The sequence below is a fragment of the Micromesistius poutassou genome, assembly GCF_964030765.1.
Source record: "Micromesistius poutassou genome assembly, chromosome: 19".
NCBI classification, from domain to species: domain Eukaryota; kingdom Metazoa; phylum Chordata; class Actinopteri; order Gadiformes; family Gadidae; genus Micromesistius; species Micromesistius poutassou.
The window spans coordinates 7745601-7768370 of record NC_140289.1 but is presented as its reverse complement, the minus strand read 5'-3'; the positions used below and the strand labels follow the sequence as shown (position 1 = coordinate 7768370).

General features: G+C 49.1%; 1 protein-coding gene across 1 annotated transcript; it reads right to left on the bottom strand.

The window, feature by feature from the left end:
• Positions 1-2687: 2687 nt before the first annotated feature.
• On the bottom strand, positions 2688-22763 carry extl3 (exostosin-like glycosyltransferase 3). Its single transcript, XM_084483556.1, has 6 exons — positions 22579-22763; positions 8044-10688; positions 6833-6960; positions 4662-4806; positions 4066-4194; positions 2688-3443 (listed from the first exon to the last, which is right to left on the bottom strand). Exons 2-6 carry the CDS (start codon positions 10189-10191, stop codon positions 3234-3236), a joined length of 2760 nt encoding a protein of 919 aa, XP_084339682.1. The 5' UTR covers positions 10192-10688; positions 22579-22763; the 3' UTR covers positions 2688-3233.
• Positions 22764-22770: the final 7 nt, after the last annotated feature.

Here is a 22770-nt window from a genome sequence, read left to right as displayed (position 1 = left end):
CTGGCCTTGCATGCCGCTGTTACATACTTGTGGATTCTGGTGTGTTTCGGCTGTGCGTCTGTGTGTGTGTGTACTGCCAGATGGGGAGCTCTGATTGGTCGCCCCCTGACAGGCCAGACATCCATCCATGCTTGGTCATGTAGAAACACGGCGCTTCCCCGTTCAGGAGGAAGTAATGCACAGACCTGTACAGCGTCTCTGACAGCCGTGTTCCTCCAGGAGACGGCCCTGCCGACAGAGCTTCTACACTTTCTACTTGGTTTGCAGTGTGAGTGACACGAGGACTTGAGGACATGCCGCTTTCTAGATAGACAGTAATACCGTCCGTCTGGGAGTTAAAGATAGAAAGAAAAGCTTTTTTTAGATGAAATCCTTTTTTGGTCTATTGTTGAATAAGACCATGCTCTTAACGTCTGCTATTTAGGAAGAAACAGATGCATGGGGGAGTGGCCAAATTGCCACACACACACACACACACACACACACACACAAACTAACGGTGTCGTTGGGGTGTATAGCAGCACAGCCATCGACTGAGTCAAGAGAGAGCTAACCCCTCCTCCCGCCCTCCCTTACAGTGGTGTCAGAGCTAGCCCCGCCCTCCATTACAGTAGTGTCAGAGCTAGCCCCGCCCTCCCTTACAGTGGTGTCAGAGCTAGCCCCGCCCTCCATTACAGTGGTGTCAGAGCTAGCCCCGCCCTCCATTACAGTGGTGTCAGAGCTAACCCACGTCCTCTGGGTTAGGGGTGCTATAACCATCCCTTACTGTATCCTCCCTATAGAGGCCTCAAGTTCCCCATGGCCCCGTCGTCCCCTGAACCCTAGGTTATGGGGAAAACCGTTCAATGAACCGTTTGGCCTCGTCGTTGGAGCCAGGTGCATAAGTAACACTGATACGTTTAGTCTCTGAACGAGTTTCATGGAGTCAAAGAAAACGTGATTTCCTTTTTTAATCGAGGTTCAAGTTATTTTGTTTATTTTTCATTTCATCCGGTCTTTATTCAGGCGTGTTGTTACACTTTCCATATCAGGCTGGCATGGTGCAGTGGCAGGGCAGTGCCTTTACAGGTGGACCCCCCCCCCCCCCCCAACAGAGCCGTGGAACCAGCCCCTGTGGTGGGCCAGTGGCCTCACAGCTCCACAGAATGTCTGTGGCCCTCTAACCCCCCACCCCACGACCCCCCTCTCCCCCTCCATGGCTCGCAGCCATGAAAAACCAGCTGTGCCACCATTCCTTTAGGAGCAAGAGGCAGAACAGTAAAGGACTAAATACTTTAAGATCAATTGCACCTTTTTATGACATCAGCTGACCCGAGCCCCGGGCCTGAGGGCGGTGCCGTTAATGAGGTCCTGGAGCAACCCAAGTGATAGATTATCGGGGGGGGGGGGGTCAGGATGTGTCGTCTAGAGCAGACTTGTTTTATTGAGTCTGGTCCTGCAGGAAGCCTGCCCTTTTTTGGGCATGTCTTTGTCGTCCTGCCACATTTCCCACAGCACAGGGGCGAGATTGGTTTTCCATGGCGCTTCAATTAATTGCACAGAGGGGGTGCCGTCGACTCCAGGGATACACACAGGAGAATAGGAACTATTTCTAAGTATTGCAAATTCATTTCGTAGTATTGCATGTGTTTGTTTTATTTAAAGAAAATAATATTTTCTTGCAGAGGGAATCTTCCAAGTTAAGATTCCTTTCTGTTTTTTTTAAATAAATTCACGAAATATACAGACACCATGGGTTTTTGGGTTTTTGTCCGTGTTGCTACGGTGAAGGAGCCAGTGGGCCCCTGGGGGGAGGGGGGGGGGGGTCACCAGCACACTGTACCAGAGGTGCTGTACCGTACTGCTGCACACGTACATAGAAAAGACGTTCACATTGAGTACCCAGATCAAAAACCACTGTTTACCAACAAATGGCGTACCTATTTGGCAAAGAAAACATTCATTGAGCAATGGTGTATAAAAACAATTACAAAAAAGAATCCGAACAATGTAAAGTGACGATTCTGCTTCTGAGTGTCTCATATGTAACGGATAATTGATTGAATATATATTTTTTAGTGTTGACTCCTTTGATCTTGGCAGGTGTACTTAACGGCTGTCGTGACGTCAAGAGCGTCAAGAGGTCCTATTATATATACATATATTAACTTAGGACAAAAACAGTAATATTGATTGACAGAGACCTAGATGCTAACATGATTTTCAAAAAAAGTTAGCTTTTCAGGCTGGGCAAGAAGGTGAAATGGATTTTCTTTTTTTCCTAATACTAGTTGAGTGTATGTTCTCAGGACCACGTAGAAAAACAAATAAGACCATTGGGCGTTCATGTCTATTCGTCCCATTTTTACATTACACATATTCCATCTGTGTAATGTACAGAGTGTAACGCACAGCTCTTGGTAGGCGTAGTGGGGGAAATGTAATTTCCACATAAACGATTCAGATAATTAAACATAAACACCATACAAAAAAAAAATTAAATTCAATGTTCAATAAAATACCTCTGACCATCAGTGCTTCTCTCGTTTCCTGTACATCATTTAAGTTCAGTATGTATATCTATAATGGGGTGGGTGGGTGGGGGGGGGGGGGTGAATTAAGTGCAATAGCAGCCTATCACACCGTTTCCTTCTCCCAAATGGAAACGTTTCCCCCGGGGAGGAGGAGGGGGGGGGGGGGGGGGGAGACACAACGTATCGCCGCTGTCAATCAGTCCGTTCCATCAGCGTTTAGCGCCAGTGTTTGTCCACGCAGGTCGCACGTGGAGGCGGGCCACCGGCCAACAACAGAGCGTTCGCTGCCCATCGGCTCGTCTAAGTGGTGCGAATGAGATCTGTAGTGGTTGATAGTGGGAGAAGGGAGGGGTGGGGGGTTGGGGGGGGGGGAAGGGCCACAAATCACAACAAACCGAAAGACTTGCTTTCCTTTGCTCCGCCCCCCTGCGTTGGCTTCCTATGTAGCAGTTTTGACTTTAGGTAGTTTTGCCCGTCGGCTTTTCAGTCGGCAGTCAGAGCACAGTTCAAACGACGGCTTCGTGAAACAAGAGAGGAACCCCTCGTCTATGTCTCCCGAGTCAAGGCCTCTCACACACGCGTACACGTGTACTTCCGGTGTGCTTTCTTCGGCGGTGGAAAACCTCAGGCGCTGAGACGTGTCTGCCCCGCCCTGCCCCCCCCCCCCCCACCCCCTCTGCGGGGCCAAAGGGGGTTGGGGGGGAGGGGGGGCGGGGCCGGCTAGATGAACTTGAAGCACTTGGTCTTGTCGTGGGGCAGGCGCGTCTTGAAGAGCACAGAGTCCACCCGGAACTGGGTGTAGAGCAGCGGCATGTAGCCGTACACCTTGACGAAGAAGTTGATGCACTTGTGGCGCTCGTGGAAGTGCGAGTCGTCGTGCGACAGCGCCTGCGGGCAGCCGGGGCAGCGGAAGGTCCAGCGAGACGTCACCTGAGCCGGGGAGGAATAGTACAGTACGCTCAGAACAAGACAGATCTGACGACTATACACGAAGGGGGTTCCATTTCCGAACCCAAAGGTTTTGCATTGTGTGTGTGTTGCAGATATGCAAAGTTTAACCAAATCATTAACAGGCATGTTGGGGAGATTCTTTTTTTGTTTGGTTGATGACCTCATCGGATCATGCCGATCAAAGCGATATTCTGCCGTGGAGAAACTTGAATACGGTGAATCATTTGTACATCTTTCACTCGCTTACGTGATTTTGTTAACTGAACCTTTTGAACACTCATTTCATTCATGGACGGTTATTGTCTATGAACTTGGATTACAATGAACTCTGTTACTGCTAGGCTACGCTAGGCTAGTCGTATTTTCTTTTTTTATTCTGTGAATTCTATCCTTTCAAGTATATATATATGTTGTTATTTATAATATCTTCATTTTCCTAAAGCTGTTAGAATATTATGCCCGTGAGCTACAACACTTCATTACCAGAGGAACGTTGAAATAAAACAGCCACTCATTGGATAAATCACAAAGTCTGGTTAGCAAGTAAAAGAAAACACGTGCATGCAGCCCCGCAGTGACAGCAGACCGAGGACCAGCGTACCTTGATGGGCGGTTTGCGGGTGATGTGGGACACCAAGAAGTTCATGGCGATGTCCTCACAGTTGATGTACTCGTCCACCATGTCCCTGATGGCCATGGGCATCACGTACGAGTACAGGTAGGCGTAGTACTGCGGGCGGCGAGGGGGACACAGCGAGACACACAAAAAAAACAACAACACACAATTCAGCCTTCCTGACCAAAAAAAAAGAAGATCTTACCCTCTGGTACAATGGCCTACACATTAGAGCATAACAATCAATCACACAGCGCAAAAAGGCATACAAACTGTTAGTCCTCCATATACTTGCACACTGACTGTTTACAGAACACTGTATGTGTTCGGTCTGGTGTCTATGTGATGGTCCTACTGGTGTCTGACGTGCTATGTTCCTGTTATGTGCTGTATGTCAATGTGACGTGTGATGTGCCTTGTTCCTGTTATACGTTATATGTGCTCCAGAACAGGAACCTGCTGGAAAATCAGCTTTATACTGAGTCAGGCCCGTTTCAAATTGTAACTTTGTTACCTTTAATACTTTCCTGTATAATGAAATAAGATAAATAAATAATAAATACAATTCCCCGTGGCCTCACCTTGTGGAAGAAGGCGGCGCCCGTCAGCACCATGGACAGCTCGCACGAGTAGTTGGAGTTGTACAGCCACGACTGGTGGTTGAGATCCCAGGCGTGGAACCGCCCCGGGAAGCCCACGATGCGGTCTCTGGCCTCACGCCACACCCTGGTGGTGGTGGTGGTGGTGGGGGGGGGGGGGGGGGGGGCGAGAGACAACGTTAAAACTGTCATTCCTAGGTGAAATAATACAAAGGAAGATCGGGTAAAAATAAACACGGGCGGTGTGATTTGGGTGTGCGGAAGAAGAACTGCAGTGGTTCCGTTGATGGATCGGCTCATCATCACCGTGGGGATTTACGGGGGCCTTAATGTGTCATGCATCTGCGCTGATGAATTGTTATTGTTGCCGACGGTGGTGATTATGGGGCATGTCTAGACACATGGCACCGCTTTTAACCACGTCATGCTGATTTATGCTCCTCCTGCACCACCGTTACCAACCCCTCGGGGAAATATTAGCGATTCACGCCTAACCCAAAAATATCAAAATCTGTTTTGTTTTTTTTTGCGGGGGGGCAGGTACTGTCATATGAACCGTGAATGAATCTGAAGCACCCCTGTGTGGCGGCGTCAAATGCATTTTTTCCTGAGGCCCCAAGAAACGAAAAAAAGAAAACATCCGCAATTCATCAAATGGGACGGTAGGAATTCCTCGCGCAGACAGCTCCCACTCGAGACAACGGCAAGCGAAGCCGCTTGTGTCGTCAAAGCGAGATTACATAGAGCCACTTCAAGAGCTGTGTCGTAAAGCTGGGAAATAAACTAGTTCAAGAGACGACACAGAGACACGGAGACAGAGAGAGAGCGAGGAGACATTCCTGTGTAATTCTTGGGTTGATAATTCTACCCCCAACCCCCCCAGTAGCGGTAATTCAAACACAGATGACCCCTGTCTGTACGCGCAGACAGGGCACACACACACACACACACACACACACACACACACACACACACACACCCCCCCCCCCCCCCCCCCCCCCGCCTGTCCGGACATGCTGCATCGCTGGCAGCTCTCCCACAACTCAGAGAGAGTGTGAACGCCAGACAGAGTGCGTGTTAATGTAAGGGAGAGTGAACACAAAGTGATTATCACAAAGTAATAATGCAAGGGAGGAATAGAGAGACAGCAGGAGGGAGACGGGGGGGGAGACGGGGGGGGGGGGGGGGGGGGGGGGAGACGGGGGGATAAGGCAGGGGCGGTGGGGAGAGAGAGGCATTGCACTGTGACAGTGCACCTTGGGTGAATACAGGCCAAGTGAGTCACAGTGAGCAGGGGGAGCAGGTCCTACAAAAGGTGCTGAGAGTTACAGTTACAGTAAGTTGGCAGCAGAGAGGACTGGGTTGAAGCTGCCCTTGTTGTACCGCGGTGGTTTCCCTTCCTGACGATTCAGCGCCAGATAGTCTATGTTTAGCCAGTAACGGTGTATGAGGATTCTTCAAATAATGACTACGGGTAAGTTTGTTAAGTTGGTCAAAACTTAATGCTGCTGTAGGTACTTCTAATTGCAAAATTGTGAAAAGTTTACGACACTGTAAATTAATTTGATTGACACACAAGCTGGATTCCCGAACCAATCAGGGGAAAGACGCCCTGAGTGGTGAGAAAGAGCCAGGGGCGGTCTATGATACAAATTATCTCATACAGGTGCAGGTGCAATCCACCAGAACAGATATCCACACAGAGCATTTCACTGGCTATTAGATTACAGATGGCTGTCATATCTTGCAAATAAAACCTTAATTAAAGCTCTCAATACTCTTACCCACAGCACCTAAGGGTCATGTTAATAAAAGTTAATATATTGGCCTAATTACAATCCAATTAGGGTGTCTTTCTAGCCAACTACAGAAAACATTATGTGTCACACACCCCCCCCCCCCCCCCCCCAAACTGTGCCGCTGGCCTGTGCTCACACTAGGCAATCTCAACTGGGTCTGAGTACGGTTGCCTCTTGTACATATAGGTTGTGTATCCGTGCGTGTCTGAGTGTCGGCTCATTAGCATCTGTACCGTGGCCTGAGCACACCTCTCCGAAGTGTACTGAGTACGGATGGCGTGCTCAGACTAGCCAAACGATCTAGACATTAGGGGCACGGTACCAGGTCTTTGAGAGCCGCTGCAGTGGTCTCACCTGAAGCCGAACATGATCTCGTCGTGGCGGAGGTGGGCGTCGTCGTCGATGGACAAGATGGCCTCTGTCTCCACGGCGTCCCAGGGGAGGAAGCGGTTGTTCAGGCTGTTCTTCTCCGTGTGGACCACCTGCACACAGAGAGGTGATGCTCGCTCAGCAGCTCCAGGCGATTGGCAAGCCATAAAGGAAAAGGTGGAGGTGTGCAAATGCACAGCAACTGAAAGGTTCACAATGAAAACCATGCCGTGCATTGGGTACTGTAGCGGGACTTTAACTCATGACTTAAATATAAGACTTAGTTAGTTTTTTATTATGTTTCCACTGTGCCGTCCCACAGCCGTAGGAGAGAGAGTGGGGCAATTCCACGTTTGAAGACGACGAAGCATCATAGTCATCATCAGTCATCAAATATTACAGATTTCACAAACAGATTTTTGTGATGCGGCAGGATGTTATGTACACGGTCGTTTTGAACGTTTTTTTTTTTGGTCGTAGACTGACAGCATGAAATATGAGCTGTCTGAAAACACCCGGCATTGTGGGCTTCGTTCAGAAGCCACTCTTCGTGTCTCTGTGCTGAAGCCGCTGCAATCAGTGGGGCCGCCTGCTGGGCTGCGTGCGAGCATCAAAGCCTTCGACTGTGAGCGGCTCCAATGAGCACGAGCCCAATGCAGTCGGCACGCAGACCGCACTCCCTCCGAGACGGCGGAGAATAAATAACAGGGCGCGCTATTTGCATTTCGGCGAGGCGCTGATTGAGGCTTTCGAAATGTATATTTACGAAAAACAAATAATAAAAAAAAAAACATACACATCGCGTTCATGTCCTTGGTGGCTTAATCGAGTGCTTGGCTTTAGGTCTGCCCGGGACGCAGCGTGTGGCGGCGGCACTACTCACTAGGGCTGAACGCATAATCGAATTCAAACCGAAAATCGCGATGTCATAGAACGCAATATGCAAATGGGACGGCTGCAATATGTTACCGTTACTGACTGGAGATTAGTTAGATTGGTCTTTTTTTTTCAATTCAATTTTCAAGTCATCTCAACACATAGGCCTGGCCTGAAGGAAAGGGCGGTTTATATGTTGACGGCTTCCAATGTTGATCATACTATAGAATGATCTATTGCTTGTGTTTCGTGAATAACACAGAACATTAAGGAACTTTAAAAAGAAAAATCACATACTAAATGGCAGCCCTACTACTCACCACGATGGGCAGGCCGATGTCGGGCCACAGCAGGTCGTCCGAGGGCGGCTTGGGGGAGTTCCACACCACCACCACCTTGTTGAGGTACGGCAGCCCGTTGAGCCGCTCCAGGGAGTTCATCAGCACCTCCTCCCGCTCGTAGGTCAGCATCACCACCGTGAACTGCTCCCGCGGCACGTTGCCGCCCAGCGCTGCCTGGAACTCCTTCCCCGAGCCGCCCGTGCCTCCGCCGATGGGCCGGAAGCCCGTGCCCGAGCCCAGGAACTTGGCCTCCGAGGGCAGCACGGGGTCCAGCGGCGTGTGCGGGAAGAGGTGGAAGGGCCCCGGCGCGCGGTTCCACGCCCGGTACACGTCCGACGCCGTGTAGGTGAAGTTGCGCAGGAAGCGCGGCGAGGCGTACGGCGGCTCCGTCTCCACGGGGCCCAGGTCCAGGTCGCCGTTGTCCGCCAGGTTGGCGTCCGTGCCCGCCAGCTTGCCCGCCTTGTGGGGGATCTCCAGCGCACGCTCCTCGCGGATGGGCGCCGCCGGCACCTGGATGCTGGTGCGCACGCTGGCCAGGACGGTGCTCAGCACGTTCTCCGCCGTGGAGAAGTAGGCCTCCCACAGGAAGCGCCCCTGCCGCCGCATGCTGAGCAGGTCGCTGTCCGACAGGCTGCGCAGCAGGAAGTGCAGCTCCGTGACACGGGGCTTGGGCACCACGATGGCCGCCTCGCTCCAGCGGATGTGCTGGTGGTACGGCAGCTTGGCGTGGTCGCCCAGCACCACGGGGATGGCGCCCACCTCCAGGGCCTCGAACAGCCGCATGCCGCAGCCCGCCGACGCCACCAGCTGCCCGTCGCCGGGCGCGATCACCAGGGCGAAGGTGGAGGCCTTGAGGACGCCCAGGCGGTCCTCCCGCTCTCCGCACAGGGCCCACTCGGTGGGCAGGCTGCGCCGCGGGGCCTTGCAGGTGAACTCCACCAGCACCTGGTCCAGGTGGCTGTCCGCCACCGCCTTCAGGGTGCCGATGATGCGGTCATCGTAGTCGGCCGGCGGGTCCCGCTCGATCTCCTCCTCGAACGACTGCGGCGGAGGCGGCGGCGGCGCCTCCTGCAGGCTGCTGCGGAGCGACTCCAGCCGCTCGCCCTGGAAGGTGAACAGGTACTTCCGCTTCACCGGCACCTGCGGGGGGATCTCCAGGAAGTTGGGCTCGGAGAGGGCGTGCACCAGCGGCGACACCACCAGGTCGAAGCCCTCGCGGTACTGCCGCTCCAGGAAGGTGGCCTGGGCCACCGCCGCCCGCTCCGTGCTCACGTTGTACAGGAAGTTCTGCGTCACCGACTGCCGGGAGAGGTGCAGCAGCAGGTGGTTGCGGCCATCGGCCCGCCAGTAGGGCAGGGCCTTGAGCTGCCTCTCCAGCTCGGCGGGCGGTGGCGGCGGCGGCGAGCCGTTCTCCTGCAGCTCGCCCACCAGCACCACGTACAGGCACGCCACGCTGGGGTCCTCTGTCACGTAAATGTTCGTCTTGACCGCCGCCTCGAAGGCCTGCCGCACCAGCGGGTCGATGCGCTCCGCCCAGGGGTACGAGCCCGTGTCGTACACGTACACGGGGAAGCCCGACGTGAGCGGGCAGCGGGCGTAGTCGAAGCAGGAGCGCAGGCGGCAGGCGCGCGACGACCGGGGCGGCGGCAGCGGCGGGTCCTCCTTGACGGGCAGCAGCCGCACCGGCAGCGAGAGCTTGGGCTGGTTCTGGGCCATCAGCTCCTTGTATGAGTGCTCCGTCTGGCTGATGACGTTCTTCAGCTGCAGCAGGTCCTGCTTGGCACTGTCGATGCTGCGCTTGCACGCCTCGATGCGCAGGTTGAGCCGGGCGATCTCCCCGTTGAGCTCCTGCCGCTTGGCCTCCAGCTGCAGCAGCTCCTCGCTGACCGACTCGCGGATGCGGCACAGGTCCTGCACGTGCTTGGCCTCGCACAGCTCGCCGCCGGGCCGCGGGCCAAAGACCCGCTTGTCGGGCCCCACCGCCTCGTCGATGGTGGTGAGGTAGTAGTGGGCGATGAGCGGGAAGAAGACCAGGATGAAGAAGAGCATGAAGCTGAGCCAGGTGAGGCGAATGCGCCGCAGCACCCAGGGCTGCCCGCCGGCCACGCCGCCGCCGTTGCGCTGCATGGTGGGTTCGGGGATCCGCCTCCTATGGGGGATCCGCCCCTTTGGGGGATCTGCCTCCTATGGGGATCCGCCGAGGCCGTGGTCCGGCCTCATTGCTGGGACGAAGGGGTGCAGAATTCAGAGGTGCTCTCTTGCCTCCCCTTCCATAAAGAAAAGTCACGGGTGGGCGTTTGTTTACCCCTTAGAGGTCACTTAGGGGAAGGGGGGGGGGAAGGCGGGGAGGTACTTGAGGAGGAACAGCCTCACCTGTGTTCCGCTAACATGTCACAGCTAGCTAAACCGTATACCCCTACCATCTCCCACTGAATTGCAGCTTTGATTGTGGAGTCACGTGAGAACACAATGCTGCATTTGATGGCGTGTTATCCTCAAGTGGTGATCCAAGGAAGGCATGGCTGGGAGGGGGGGGTGGGCCCGCAGCCTCTCTATGGGCTTTGCTTATTCATCTGCTGAAAGGGCAGGCATCCAGATCTTTCCCTTCCTGTCCATATGGACACCTGGCAAGGAACATGAGGGAGAGGAGTTAGAATAAAATGACCATCAACAGCAACCTCAACAGAAAGGGGGCAGACATCATACGAGGGTAATTGGAGCAGATCACATCGGGGTTTTTTTATTCACACTACAGCTTCTAAAAGTGCCTCCAAAACCCTGACTGTTTGATGACTCTGCCCCAGTAAAAGGGAAAAATGGTGGCTATGAAACGAAAATGTATTTTCAAGGGTCCAAAAATTGCATTTGAGCACAGCCGCCCAATTACTGTTCCCTCCAGCAGCCTGCAGCCTACGTAGTGGTGAGTAATTTCCGTTGCATTAAGTGGGACAGAGCCATTTGTCATCATGGACAGACCGGGAGGTGAGAGGCTGCAGTGTGCAACCGGAGAGCCCGCTGGGACCACCTGACCCCGTACCAAAACAAATGCTCAATGCCTGCCTTTATATAGAAGGTCCTGGAGTCCATGCTCTGGGGAAACGCCACTGTGTCGGGGTCATCAAAATAAAGAATAAGACTGCAAAATTCTGATGGGTATTATTCATTTGTTTGGCAGTACAATGGATGTACCCAAATGAATTGGAAAGAAACTATATTGAAAGAAATGCTGCTGACTTTAAGGCCGGTCTCCTAACACCTAAAGGTGTCTACGACTTCCACCCAGAGATGTTATGTAAGCTGCAGCCCTTGCGGCGCATGCTACAATCTCTGCGGGGAGAAAAACATTTGACGCATAATCGAGGTTGAATCAATTCAATCAGTGTAATACAATTTTTAGGGCATCCTTTAAGGTCAGCAGATTTGAGGCGATATTACAAATGTTAACCATCCACCAACCTTAGGTCTGTTTTTTTCCATTCAAAAATTATACTGTTTATCGTTTTCCCCTTGACACTGAAATAATAAAAAATATTATTAGAATAATATGTTTTGATGTATTTGCCTTTAGTTAATATTGTTATTTTGAAAGTCTACCCAGCATGACGCTTGACTTCCTCTCAAGACAAGGGGCCGGATGAATTAAAAAAAAGTGCTGGGCAGAGAAAAATCCCTAACCGGTTCAGGTTCCCACGCAAAACGACGCCGATATACGTACATCTACGCACCCCTGACACCACAGCGCGTAACGCAGTGTCTGGAGTCAGTGAGATGTGGCGACATCGTGAGCAGACAGCAGAACGAGACGGGCCTAGTGCTTGTTCCTTTGAGCAGACAGACGAGGGGAATAACAGACGGGTCGGGGACGTGCCAGGCCCCCCCTTAGCTGTGTGACGGCGCCTGGGGGCTCTGGAGGGCACAGTCCGCCTGACTCTGCACCGCGCTCACTTCCTGTTCACTGCTGTTGAACAGGCCCACATTAGAACGTAATTTGGCAACCGGTTTTCCAAATGTAATCAACTGGTGGGGAGTGCGTGTGCATGATGGATGGTCTGAGCAGCCTCACCCGAGTCAGACTGAGTCGACTCCGGGTCGAATGGGTGAGCAATCAATGCAAAACCGGTTAAACCGACCATCGCCCAGAGATGCTCACAAGTCACTTTTCTGAAAGTCCAAGTCACTTATGCTTGTAATAGAGTTGCACTGATCCCACATTGCCATTAGAATCCACCTTAGAATGGGCCGATACTAAGCAACTATCTGATACCAATACGTTTTTTTATTACAAAGCTGAATATAAGGCTAGCCCATTTCCACACTTAATATAGTTTAATAAAGTTAACGGATACATACATGAATAGATTGCGTTCAATAAATTCAATATATTATTTAATTGTAACGCTTCTTAAAAATATATAGACCTCATTACATACGTTGTGGAAGGGAAAAGTGCTACAGCCGGTTCGCCTTTTCTCAACCATCCCTTTGTATTATGAATGAAACAAACACTGATTCTGAATGAGCAATAATCCAGGTGATCATGGGAATTCCAAGCACCATGTTTGCTCAATTATGGGACTCAACATGGTGTGCACTCTTAGCTCCTTCACGCTTGCAAAATCCCGGGGCAATTGGTGTTGACACAGAAAACCCTGTACCGTTAGTACCGCACTGTTGGGAACATCATGAAAGAAGTTCACGTTCAGAGATTTCCCACTGCCTTGTTGAGCATTCATTATGACAGACACCTAGGCACGCTCTACGCATCTGACACCTGGAAGCAAACCGTCTGCAAAATTGCAGTTTCCTGCCGCCGTCACATGCGATGCAGTCACAGCCAAACCATCACAACTAAAATACTTAACGACGCAGAGCAGAAAGGACTTCATTAGGTCCGCCGCGCGCCCCACTGTTTTTGTCACACAGCCCACATTGCTGTGGGCCTTGCCAGAGACCACATGTGGGGATCATGTGAGCAGTGTACCGTGGCACAACTGGGGCCTTTCTGGGTGAGCCACATGTTCCGTGTCCTGGTGGAAGCGGCATTCGACCGGCCCTTGGTTCAGACTCTGGACTAAGTAGTGGGAACTATTTTTCACTTCGCTGATTAGAGACCAAAATAAATCTTTGATTGAAACAAAACAAAATCCTTTCGCTGTTTGATGCCAGACAGAAAACAGGAACTCCTTACCCGCTGAGGTTATCTGACTGGCATGCAGAGATTATTTGGGAGATTTAGTGTCCAAGGGATGACTGGCCTGGGCAGATCTAGCCAAAAGCTACCCCCCCCCCCGCACCCCCTTCCCCTCCAGTAGCAGACACGTCCCAACAATCATGGACTTATAAAGAGCGTCCTGCAATTAGTCCTCTCCAGCTGGTGGGAGCAGGGTTAGCGTCAGCCTTAAAGACCCCAAGATAAGTCTTTGTATTTAGCTAATGTAAATGCAGAATCTTTGGAATGGTCCCAAATGTATCTCCAATGTTGTAATGTAGTTAATGTTAAATGCAGTTAAAGTGCTTAGGAATGTGCTTTAAATAAATGGTTGACAGTGAACAGTGAATTCATAATATATGCAGAACGGAGAGACTTTTCTGAAAGAAATGTACCCGATAGTCGTACAATGGCCAATGCCAAGCTTTTGCTGGCAGATTGATTCCTGGCACACAACTTGCAATGTATTCAAATGATTGTCAGTTGGTTGATACTTAGGCCTGTACTCTCAACAAATAAGCATTTTGGGGTAATGGTATCTCTGAGGGAATAATGTATGAACACAATATTCATGGATATTATGTAGGATTAAAAAATGAAATGGGCCAAAATATCTGCTTGATTTCCTAGTTTGATTATTCTACAACCGGCTTTACAGATAAACCCAGAAGGAGATACAGTCCAGGGCATAGGCATGATCATAATTCCAAGTAGAATATATGTAATGTATAACATATGCTAATGTGTTTATTCATTTCAATATAGGACGCCATTCAAAGACGATAACCAATAATGAAAAAGTGCCCTCCTCTAGCTTTAGGGGAATTTTGTTTTATGTCCATTAACAAGTAAACCACTACAGTTTACTGCTGGTGGTCTGTAGCTCATCTCTGAGCACGTGACTTGGTGGACTTTCTACTGCCGTCCTGCTTCACTGGTTCTGAGCCCCTCCGCCCCCCCACTGTGTGATCAAGTTTGGATCATCGGAATGGGTCAGATTAATCCCTGCGCAGCTGCCTGCGCCCGGAGGGTGACCGGACAGAACAGATGCTGGAAACAACAAAAAAAATGGTAGCAACAACAAAAAAGGCCTAGTGCCAGCACTAGGCCTAGCGGGGGAAAAAAAAAAGGGGAGATCTGTTCAAGCCGACCTCTGGGGAATCTAAACTAAATGACACAGAAGCACAAACTTAATCCCTGTAGTTTGGGATTTGGGCTCTCTAATCTGGCCGAGAGTCCCCCCCCAGGACTGACACACACTCTGTGTGTGTGTGTGTGTGTGTGTGTGTGTGTGTGTGTGTGTGTGTGTGTGTGTGTGTGTGTGTGTGTGTGTGTGTGTGTGTGTGTGTGGTGTGTGTGTGTGTGACTAAAATCTTACGTCTGGGCCACTAACTCAATATCAATAATACAAAAACTGAATTGCTAAAATAAAGAGCAGTAATGTGAATACCATTGACCAAACAAGCACAGACATTCTCATAACATTCAAATGTCAAAACACCAAGTCTTTGAAGTCCAGAGAGAGGCCGGCATGAGTGTCTACTTGAAAGCAGATCCGAAGATGCTATCTACATGTACACATTATGGATACAGCATAAAATTGAAAAATGGAACATGTTGAGGCCAGGCTGAGAAAGTGAAACAAAGCTCCACCGCATTAGGCCTCCCCTCTGCAAAGAGTTAACGAGCAAGGGGGACACGAGCCCTGCGCTTCACCTTCTAATGCGGTTGTGATAATACAGTGTGCATTCAACCGAGTACAGTGCGCGGAGGCATTGAATAAGGCTGCAGCAGGGACAAATGCTGCTCATGCAACTGTCTGTTAATTACATCATGTGGTGGCTCTGGAAGTCCCTTGCTCCTCAATGCAATCATCCACCATGCATGTAGTATCTACAAACCTGAACACACTTTATGAATAAATTGCTGTACCCATGACCAGCAGGTCAGGATGTTAACTTGAACAGTGCCATTCTAGTTTTAAATAGTCAATGCGGCATCCTTTTTTTAAATTACCGTCTCAGTCAAGCTATACGCTTGTTAAGCCGGTGAGTTAAGCCACACAGAAAAACCCAGGTTGTACAACTACAACACCTTAATAACATCCTGTATAAAATACAATCTGGTGGGAGCGTTATAAATAGCACAGTATTATCTGCCCTATTGGGATGTGCATTGAATTAATAAAACAGACGACAGCAGTACCGGTAGCAGCAGCAGCAGCAGGAAGAGGGGGTGAGTCTGGTGGAGTCCAGCGCCGGCCCGGACCAGTACACCCAAACAGCAGCATTCGCTCCACCCAGGTTCAGCAGAACAGCTCAGGTCCCACACTCCTCTGCCCCCCAAAACAATCCCCGACCGTCAGGACGGCCTACGAAATTGAACCGAGGTGGGCCGGGGCGGGGGGGGGGGGGGGGGGGGGAGTGTATGACAGGTAGCGAGACGGAATGGAGGGCCTGCCGCGGGAGGTCCCGCGATGTGCAGGTCATCCATCATTACCTTCTGCACATTTGTCAGGAGCTTAACGGAATATTACTCCTACAAATACAAAGCGCCAAAAGCCTATGACAATATTGAGTGCTGTGGAAAAAAATTGCGTTGAATGTTTTCATCGCCGAGGGACGCAGGCAGCTTATTCGTTGCTTTATCATTATGGATTCAAAAAAAATACAAATTCAGAAAATTTGCATAGACTGTGTTTAGGTATTGTCAAGTGTATAGTGGCGGATATACAAATGTTCCAATTACTTTTCTAGTCCAACCCTTTGAGAGCGGCTGATGCTCTCATCATCACAAGGCACAGCGGAGTGCATACTGCATACAGCCGGGAAAACTTCACCGCACACCCACCATTGCATAATTAATCGTGATTTCATTTATGGGTCTTTTCGGTCCCCGTCTGTCTGTGTGTGCGTGCGTGCGTGCGCAGGGGAATGTTATTTCATTCCACATGGAAGTGATGGAGGAGGGAAGGCAGCTGCTGTGCAGGGCACAGTCACACCGCTGTTTGCAGAGAGCAGCTGCTGCAGCCACGGATCACAGCGCATCACCTACACCCTCCCTCCTCCTCCTCCTCCACCCAAAGGAGCCATTACCATATCTCCGTGCCCTCGCTTTGTTACAGCACAGAGTCGACTGGAGGTCTCTGCACGAGCACAGAAACCCTTATGTACCCGGAACCAAATACCTCAACAAGAAAAGGACGCAAATAAGAACACACTCTCGCTAGCTCTCGCAAACACGAGAGTGTTTGTGTTTACATGGGTTTTGTTTACATGGGTTTAACAGGTGCAGGCCGTCGTCAGCACTACGAGTACAGAAGCATGCAACTTGCACCGCGCAGGCGGGGGGGGTTAGAGCTCAGAGACTTTGGTCATTATCAGCAGATTACTCCTCAGCGACCACCTCCTGGTCGTCAAGCACTTGATGAGAAGAAACCAGTTAGAGCAGAAGCAGTTAGAGAGAGACCACGCCTCGTGGACCACCTCCCACGCAAAGAATGTACTCATGTGTGTGCCTAGGTTACATAAAAAAAATAAATAGATACATGAGAGAGAGATCAATCGGTGCGAACTGGAAAAACAAACACAGTCAAGGTCTATGGGTGTTTATAACGAAATGAAGAGTCAATAACCCATTTGCTGTGCCCGAGAGAGAGGTACACAACGAGAGGTAGATTAAACAGGCTTGGAACAAGAGTATATATATATATATATAAATATATGAGAGAGAGAGAGAGAGAGAGAGAGAGAGAGAGAGAGAGAGAGAGAGAGAGAGAGAGAGAGAGAGAGAGAGAGAGAGAGAGAGAGAGAGAGAGAGAGAGAGAGAGAGAGAGAGAGAGAGAGAGAGAGAGAGAGAGAGAGAGAGAGAGAGAGTAATGACAGATGGGTTTGGGTGCACTCCCTGCTCCAAAGTTCCCTGCATTATGACAAAGCAGGGGAGCCACACATAAAAAAGGCATTTTGCCCTTGTGGGGAGACTAACATTCAACAGCCCCAAACCAAAAAGGTAAAAAGACCTTTCATATTTTTAAGAAAGTGTCAATCACAGAGACGGGTCATTGTAGAGGCTGCACCACAACAAACCACAACTGGAGCAAAAAAAAAAATGGAGTCTGTCAAGTTCTACAAGGACATTGGTGACATTGTAGGTCCGTACGGAGAGCAGAGAGGAAAAACAACGGAAGCGTTGGGCGCCAAACACTGCGAGTCTGTCACCTGGACTCGGGGAGCGAGGACTGACGCATAACAAGCTGCCGGGGCGAGGTGACAGAGAGCCCTCGTCGAGTGCAGCCGTGGAGCGACCGCCAATTAGGGCCAGGGGAGATGCAGACAGATAGCATCGCACTTTGTTTACACACAGCACAGTAGCAGTGCACGCCAGGTTGAGCTTTAGTTTGTCTGTAAATATCCATACGTCTTTTATGGCCGTCTTCCCCCGGACGAATCTCATGGTCAAGAAAAAGAATAACCTACAATAGGTGGTGAAAATGAATCGACCGTGCTCCCAGCCTGGTGCATTTGACATGAAGTGAGGAAGGCTAATGGTAGCAAAAGATTCTAACCAGGACAACTTTTGCCAAAGTACTTTCAAAAGATAAAAAATAGCATACAAAAATGTTCTATATTCTATTTTTGGGGGGTATGAAACTAAGACCAAGAATAATAATTAACTGTGGCATAGGGGGAACTTCAGACCCTTTTCTAAAGGATGTAATATAGTGGGAAGTATATGATATTAACTAAAATGTTTGGAACAGTTGTGCGACCAGATTTCTTACATTACACAAGGAATGCTATGCTAACGAGTTAATCTTAATTGTTTGATTAAAAAGGCTCTAAATGAAGTATCCCATCCAGTTGGTCTTGAGACCATAGTGGTCTTGGGTACGTGTTCCAAGTACATGTAGCATGTGATGGGCTAATTACATTGATGGAGTCACACAGATCTCTCTTTTAAGAAGATAGCTGAGCTTTTGACCCTTTCATTACCAAAATCTAATTACAGACTGCCGCATGCTTTCAAGCATCCTGGCTGCATAATTTAGCTTAAGGCACAGAGGAGTATACAGGGGAAAATGCAGGCCTTGAATTCACCAAGTCAGAAAAAGGCACCCTTACTATGAAATCACTGGTTGACACGCTTTAAAGATTTCCATTCATAAAACACAATGTGTAATTTCCCCTGCAAATAACTTACTTTTCCTAACTGGTGAGGCAAATCAGCTGTTAGAACAGTAGCCAGTATTATGGCAATAGGGGAGCATGGAAAATAGCGGGCCACTGACTCATTGCAGATTCCAGCCCCAAGAGTGCTTTCAAATAACACACATATTTGCATAAGATATTATAACACTATTTCTTGATCCGACTGTCGATTCTAATATCCATGAAAGTAGATGCATGCATACTTCTCGAGTCAACATACTGTATTTTCTATTGTTCAGCTATTTTTCAGTACCGATAGTACCCATGCTTGACGAACCAACTGACCTGTTACACCACAGGAGAACGACACAGCCCTATCTGGAGAGATCTGCAGATCAAACAAGCCCCAGTACAGTTAACCAATTAAAAAGGTCACTTTACCACCCAAAAAGGCTGGGGAACCCTTTTGACAAGCCTTTGTCTTGTCTCTTTAAGGCAGTGCCAAGTGTTAACTAGCCGGCCGGGCCGGGGGCCATAATGACACGTTGTCATTGAGCGTCTCGTCTTTACAACACACTGTCCGAGACCGGGAGACAAATAGGCCGGGGAGAGATAGCAGCGTCCCTTTGTGTTGTGGAGCGACGGCGTGCTTCAGAGATTGAATAGATGTCAAGGCTCCATTAAGCAGAGGCAGTACCAAAAAGGAGTCTCTTGTTCTTCTTTCTCCGTCTCTTCGACCCCACTGTGGACCCATCTGAGCTGAGGTGAACCGCCAGTCCCCCAGGGTGCAGGGGGACATCCAGTTCCTGGTTTTTGTTTCATGTGTCTGCCAAGCTTAGCAAATGAGCTATGGGTATGCCTGTGAAAACTCATCCCAAATAAAAACATTACCTTACAAAGGAAGGGGCATTTTGTAGGACTACACATGACCCAAATCTCACCGATTTAGCCCCCTCCCCCCTCTGCCTCAAGCCAGCCCGGAAATAAAATGCATGACACATCACCATAAACACGTTTTGAATTGTGGTACCAAATATTTACAGCGCCGTAAATTGGAACTTAAACATAACATAAACATCCACTGACAGCTTCAACCTGCGAACGCTCCAACCACATCTGGGCAAAGATGTGAAGAAACAAATGTCAGACTCATGCTAATGTTGGTAAAATAGCCCTATTACCTTTTTGATGCAACAGAATATTTTTCGATTTTCTTTTTTTTTTGTGGCACAAAAAATGTGACTGTAGAAGCTGCCGTCTCCAGAAGGCCTGTAATCTTGGCCATTAATTTACCCAGGAACCCTTTACCATTACTGCAACACTGCTTTAGGAAGGAAGTCAATAACAGTCGACCGGGGCCTTTAAGTACAAGAATTATGTAGTGAACCTTAATCAAGTCTGGTTCTTCTATACCACTTTCCCTACTTGAATCAAATGTTCCAGGTTGGTCTTTTCCTCAGTAGAATTATCACCATATTTGAGAAGACCATTGCAATTCTCCAAACTAGAAATATTTCCCCACAAGTCTGCTTTTTAGAAAGGAAGCGGCACTCCTATTTAGAGATGAATGCCGACCAAAATAAGAATATAGCCTCAGAAATCCATTTCCCTGACAAAAACATTGTCCCTGCTATCTTGCCACAGCAGAGCCGACAGAAGCCCAGTTTGCTGGCATCCTCTGGAGACCCCCTCCCCCCCCTCCCTGCTTATTGGCCCGGCTCAGCCTCCACGGTACCACACCAGATTACCTCCACCCTGCTAACGACAGCTGTCGGTACCCAGGGTGCATCTTGTCCCCTAGGTATTGATGATTTGTGGGAGAAGAACCAGGGTGATCTGAATTGCAGGTGGCGTTCCACTAGTCCATTCCAACGCGGCATGATTAGCCCGCGTGGGGCTTTGTGAATGAATTTGGACCACATGAGTTTTTCTTGGGCAGTCAGCAGGAATGTATCTTTTTGCCCCACTGTGTCGTCTGGGAAGGGCGTTAAAGAGGAAATGAGAGGGTTGTTGGAATATAAATATAGTAATGAATTGACTGAAAGAAGGCCACCACAGGACCCCATTTCGTCACACCATTTCTTTTTTCAAAGGCATGCAATCAAATATTTGCTCTAGCCTTGCGTCCGGCAGTATATTTTTAAACTGTGTTAGTTGAGGCGCGCAGCACATATGCGTCTTCGTCTTCTGGAGACGGGGCATCATATCGAGAATATAAATACGTTAAAATTCCCAATGCGATGGACGACCGGGCCCGGACGAGATGTTCTTTTGTTTGTGAATCATTCAAATGTCATTGTGAACTTGAAAAACTCCACCCTCCTCCTTCTCTCCTGCATTTTCATTTTATCTCCTGCAGTGGGCAGCTGACTTTGTGCATCTGTTCAATGTCAGCAGCCATATTCACAATATTTTGCTTGCCTGGCGGAACACAATCATGAAACAATTTTTTATGACGTTAGCCGACAACTCAAACACATTGGCTGACGTCTGGCGTTCGCCATCAAGAGCAGATGCTCATTAGTGGGGAAAGGCTCACTCTAAGTTGTGAGCAGTCAGCCCATAGTCGAACATAGCCAAATCCAAGGCCTTCCACACCCAGCAGAGTTCCCTTGACAAACACACCTTAGAAAGGGCCACCAGAGTAAACACAACTCCAGGTCAACACACACACACACACACACACACACACACACACACACACACACACACACACATTAATGAATAGCCGACAATCTAGGTAGAGCTGGTCTACGTAAACGCTAAGAATGTGTTTCATTATAATCGTAAAGTGAATTTCTATTTCTGACCAATTAAGTGTTCAACAAGAGATGCATACAGATTCATTTATTAAAAGGACTGACACTGTTACAGTAGTGGTTAATAATGTAGACCACAGGAGGAACAACAAACTAGCAAGCTTTTACATGAGGCCCAGGACCCTTAATGCACAAACAAACATATGTCCCATGGGCGCCATACTATAATGTGCTGAGGTCTAGTCTAACCCTAAGTGAGTGGGGAGGTGTTGCAACTGACACTTCCGAGAAAAAAATGAAAACTGCAGAGATTAGTAAAATGTTTAATATAACCTATCCGATTAATATAAAATAAATAAAATAGTCTTCCAAGTAAATTAGAACAAACAAAATGTACCAACTGCTTGATGATGTAGGCTACATTTGAAACCTGTCTGTCAACACAAAGATGCCGATGAGGGAAACCCATTTCTGTAAATACATAATGTAGAATACATTACAATAATGAGATATAAAGAAATGTGGGACCAGGGCTGTTTGGCAGGGATGAGTATAACTGTATCAGAAGGACTGTACAGTATTAACACGAGTGAATACTCTGCAATCCAGAGTATTCAGGTTTACAAGGCTGTGCATAACCATTATGGTCAAATCTGATTCCTTATGCCAGATATTGTCCTATTTTCAAAGGGTCAGTTGAGGGGAAGAAAGAGACAAGCAAAATGACTACTCTGTCTCTCTAATGTTTTTTTTATGATCTCAAGTGAGATACACCAGTAGGTCGATGACATTCCGGGTAGCCTACATTTTACAATAATACAACCATAGAGTGTCCCTAGTCCCTGTATAATGTGAATTTCATTCCAGGCCCGTTTGTATACTCGTGACACACAAAACAGATAACTGGACAACGATTTGCGTTAATAACGGGCTTGTCAAACGACATGGATCTGTCGGGGAGCTCTGGCCTCGGAAATGAACACCAGATTACATTTCGGGTCGTAGTATCGCCGGGGGCACCCCCGGTAATTCAATACAGACTACAGCAAGGCACTGCAACGACTAGACGCCAACCAGGTTGACGTGTGCCACAGCAGCAAAAGATCAAAAGCACAGCCTGCTCACGACGTCCAATAGATTCAAAGAATAGCACAACTGCCTCCAAAGTATACACCACTAGCTAGATTCCCTGATGGAATAAGGCGTAATCTAAAATTTTAATGCAAAAATAACATACGGCGGGGTAGACGTATGCACTAGTGCAATACCAAAGTATAGAGAGTGATGGGGGCAAAGGGGCCATATGTCTCATCTGGCCAATTAGCTAGCCTGTTAGCCAGTGGTCACAACAAGCCGTATTTGCATAGCAGAGACGATTGATAGCTTCATGACTACTCACCCAGTATCAAACTCCACAACGTCCACAATGAATGCACCCGGAATGGGGTAGGTTTGGCCAAATGAAGACAATTAAATGGCTTTCATATATTGCACCGCTACGCGGCCGTTGCCAAGTGTGCGCTGTTACGCGTTTTAGATTCCCACTCACAGCGAGATTAAAAGCTGCATTGTTGGAGAGGCGGCTAGGCGA

Coding starts and splice junctions, on each gene's coding strand:
- extl3 (XM_084483556.1), bottom strand. CDS start 10,191: ATGCAGCGCAACGGCGGCGGCGTGGCCGGCGGGCAGCCCTGGGTGCTG. Junction 4,195..4,661: donor GCGCCGCCTTCTTCCACAAG/GTGAGGCCACGG, acceptor CGCCGCCCGCAG/TACTACGCCTACCTGTACTC. Junction 3,444..4,065: donor CCCGCAAACCGCCCATCAAG/GTACGCTGGTCC, acceptor TCCCCGGCTCAG/GTGACGTCTCGCTGGACCTT.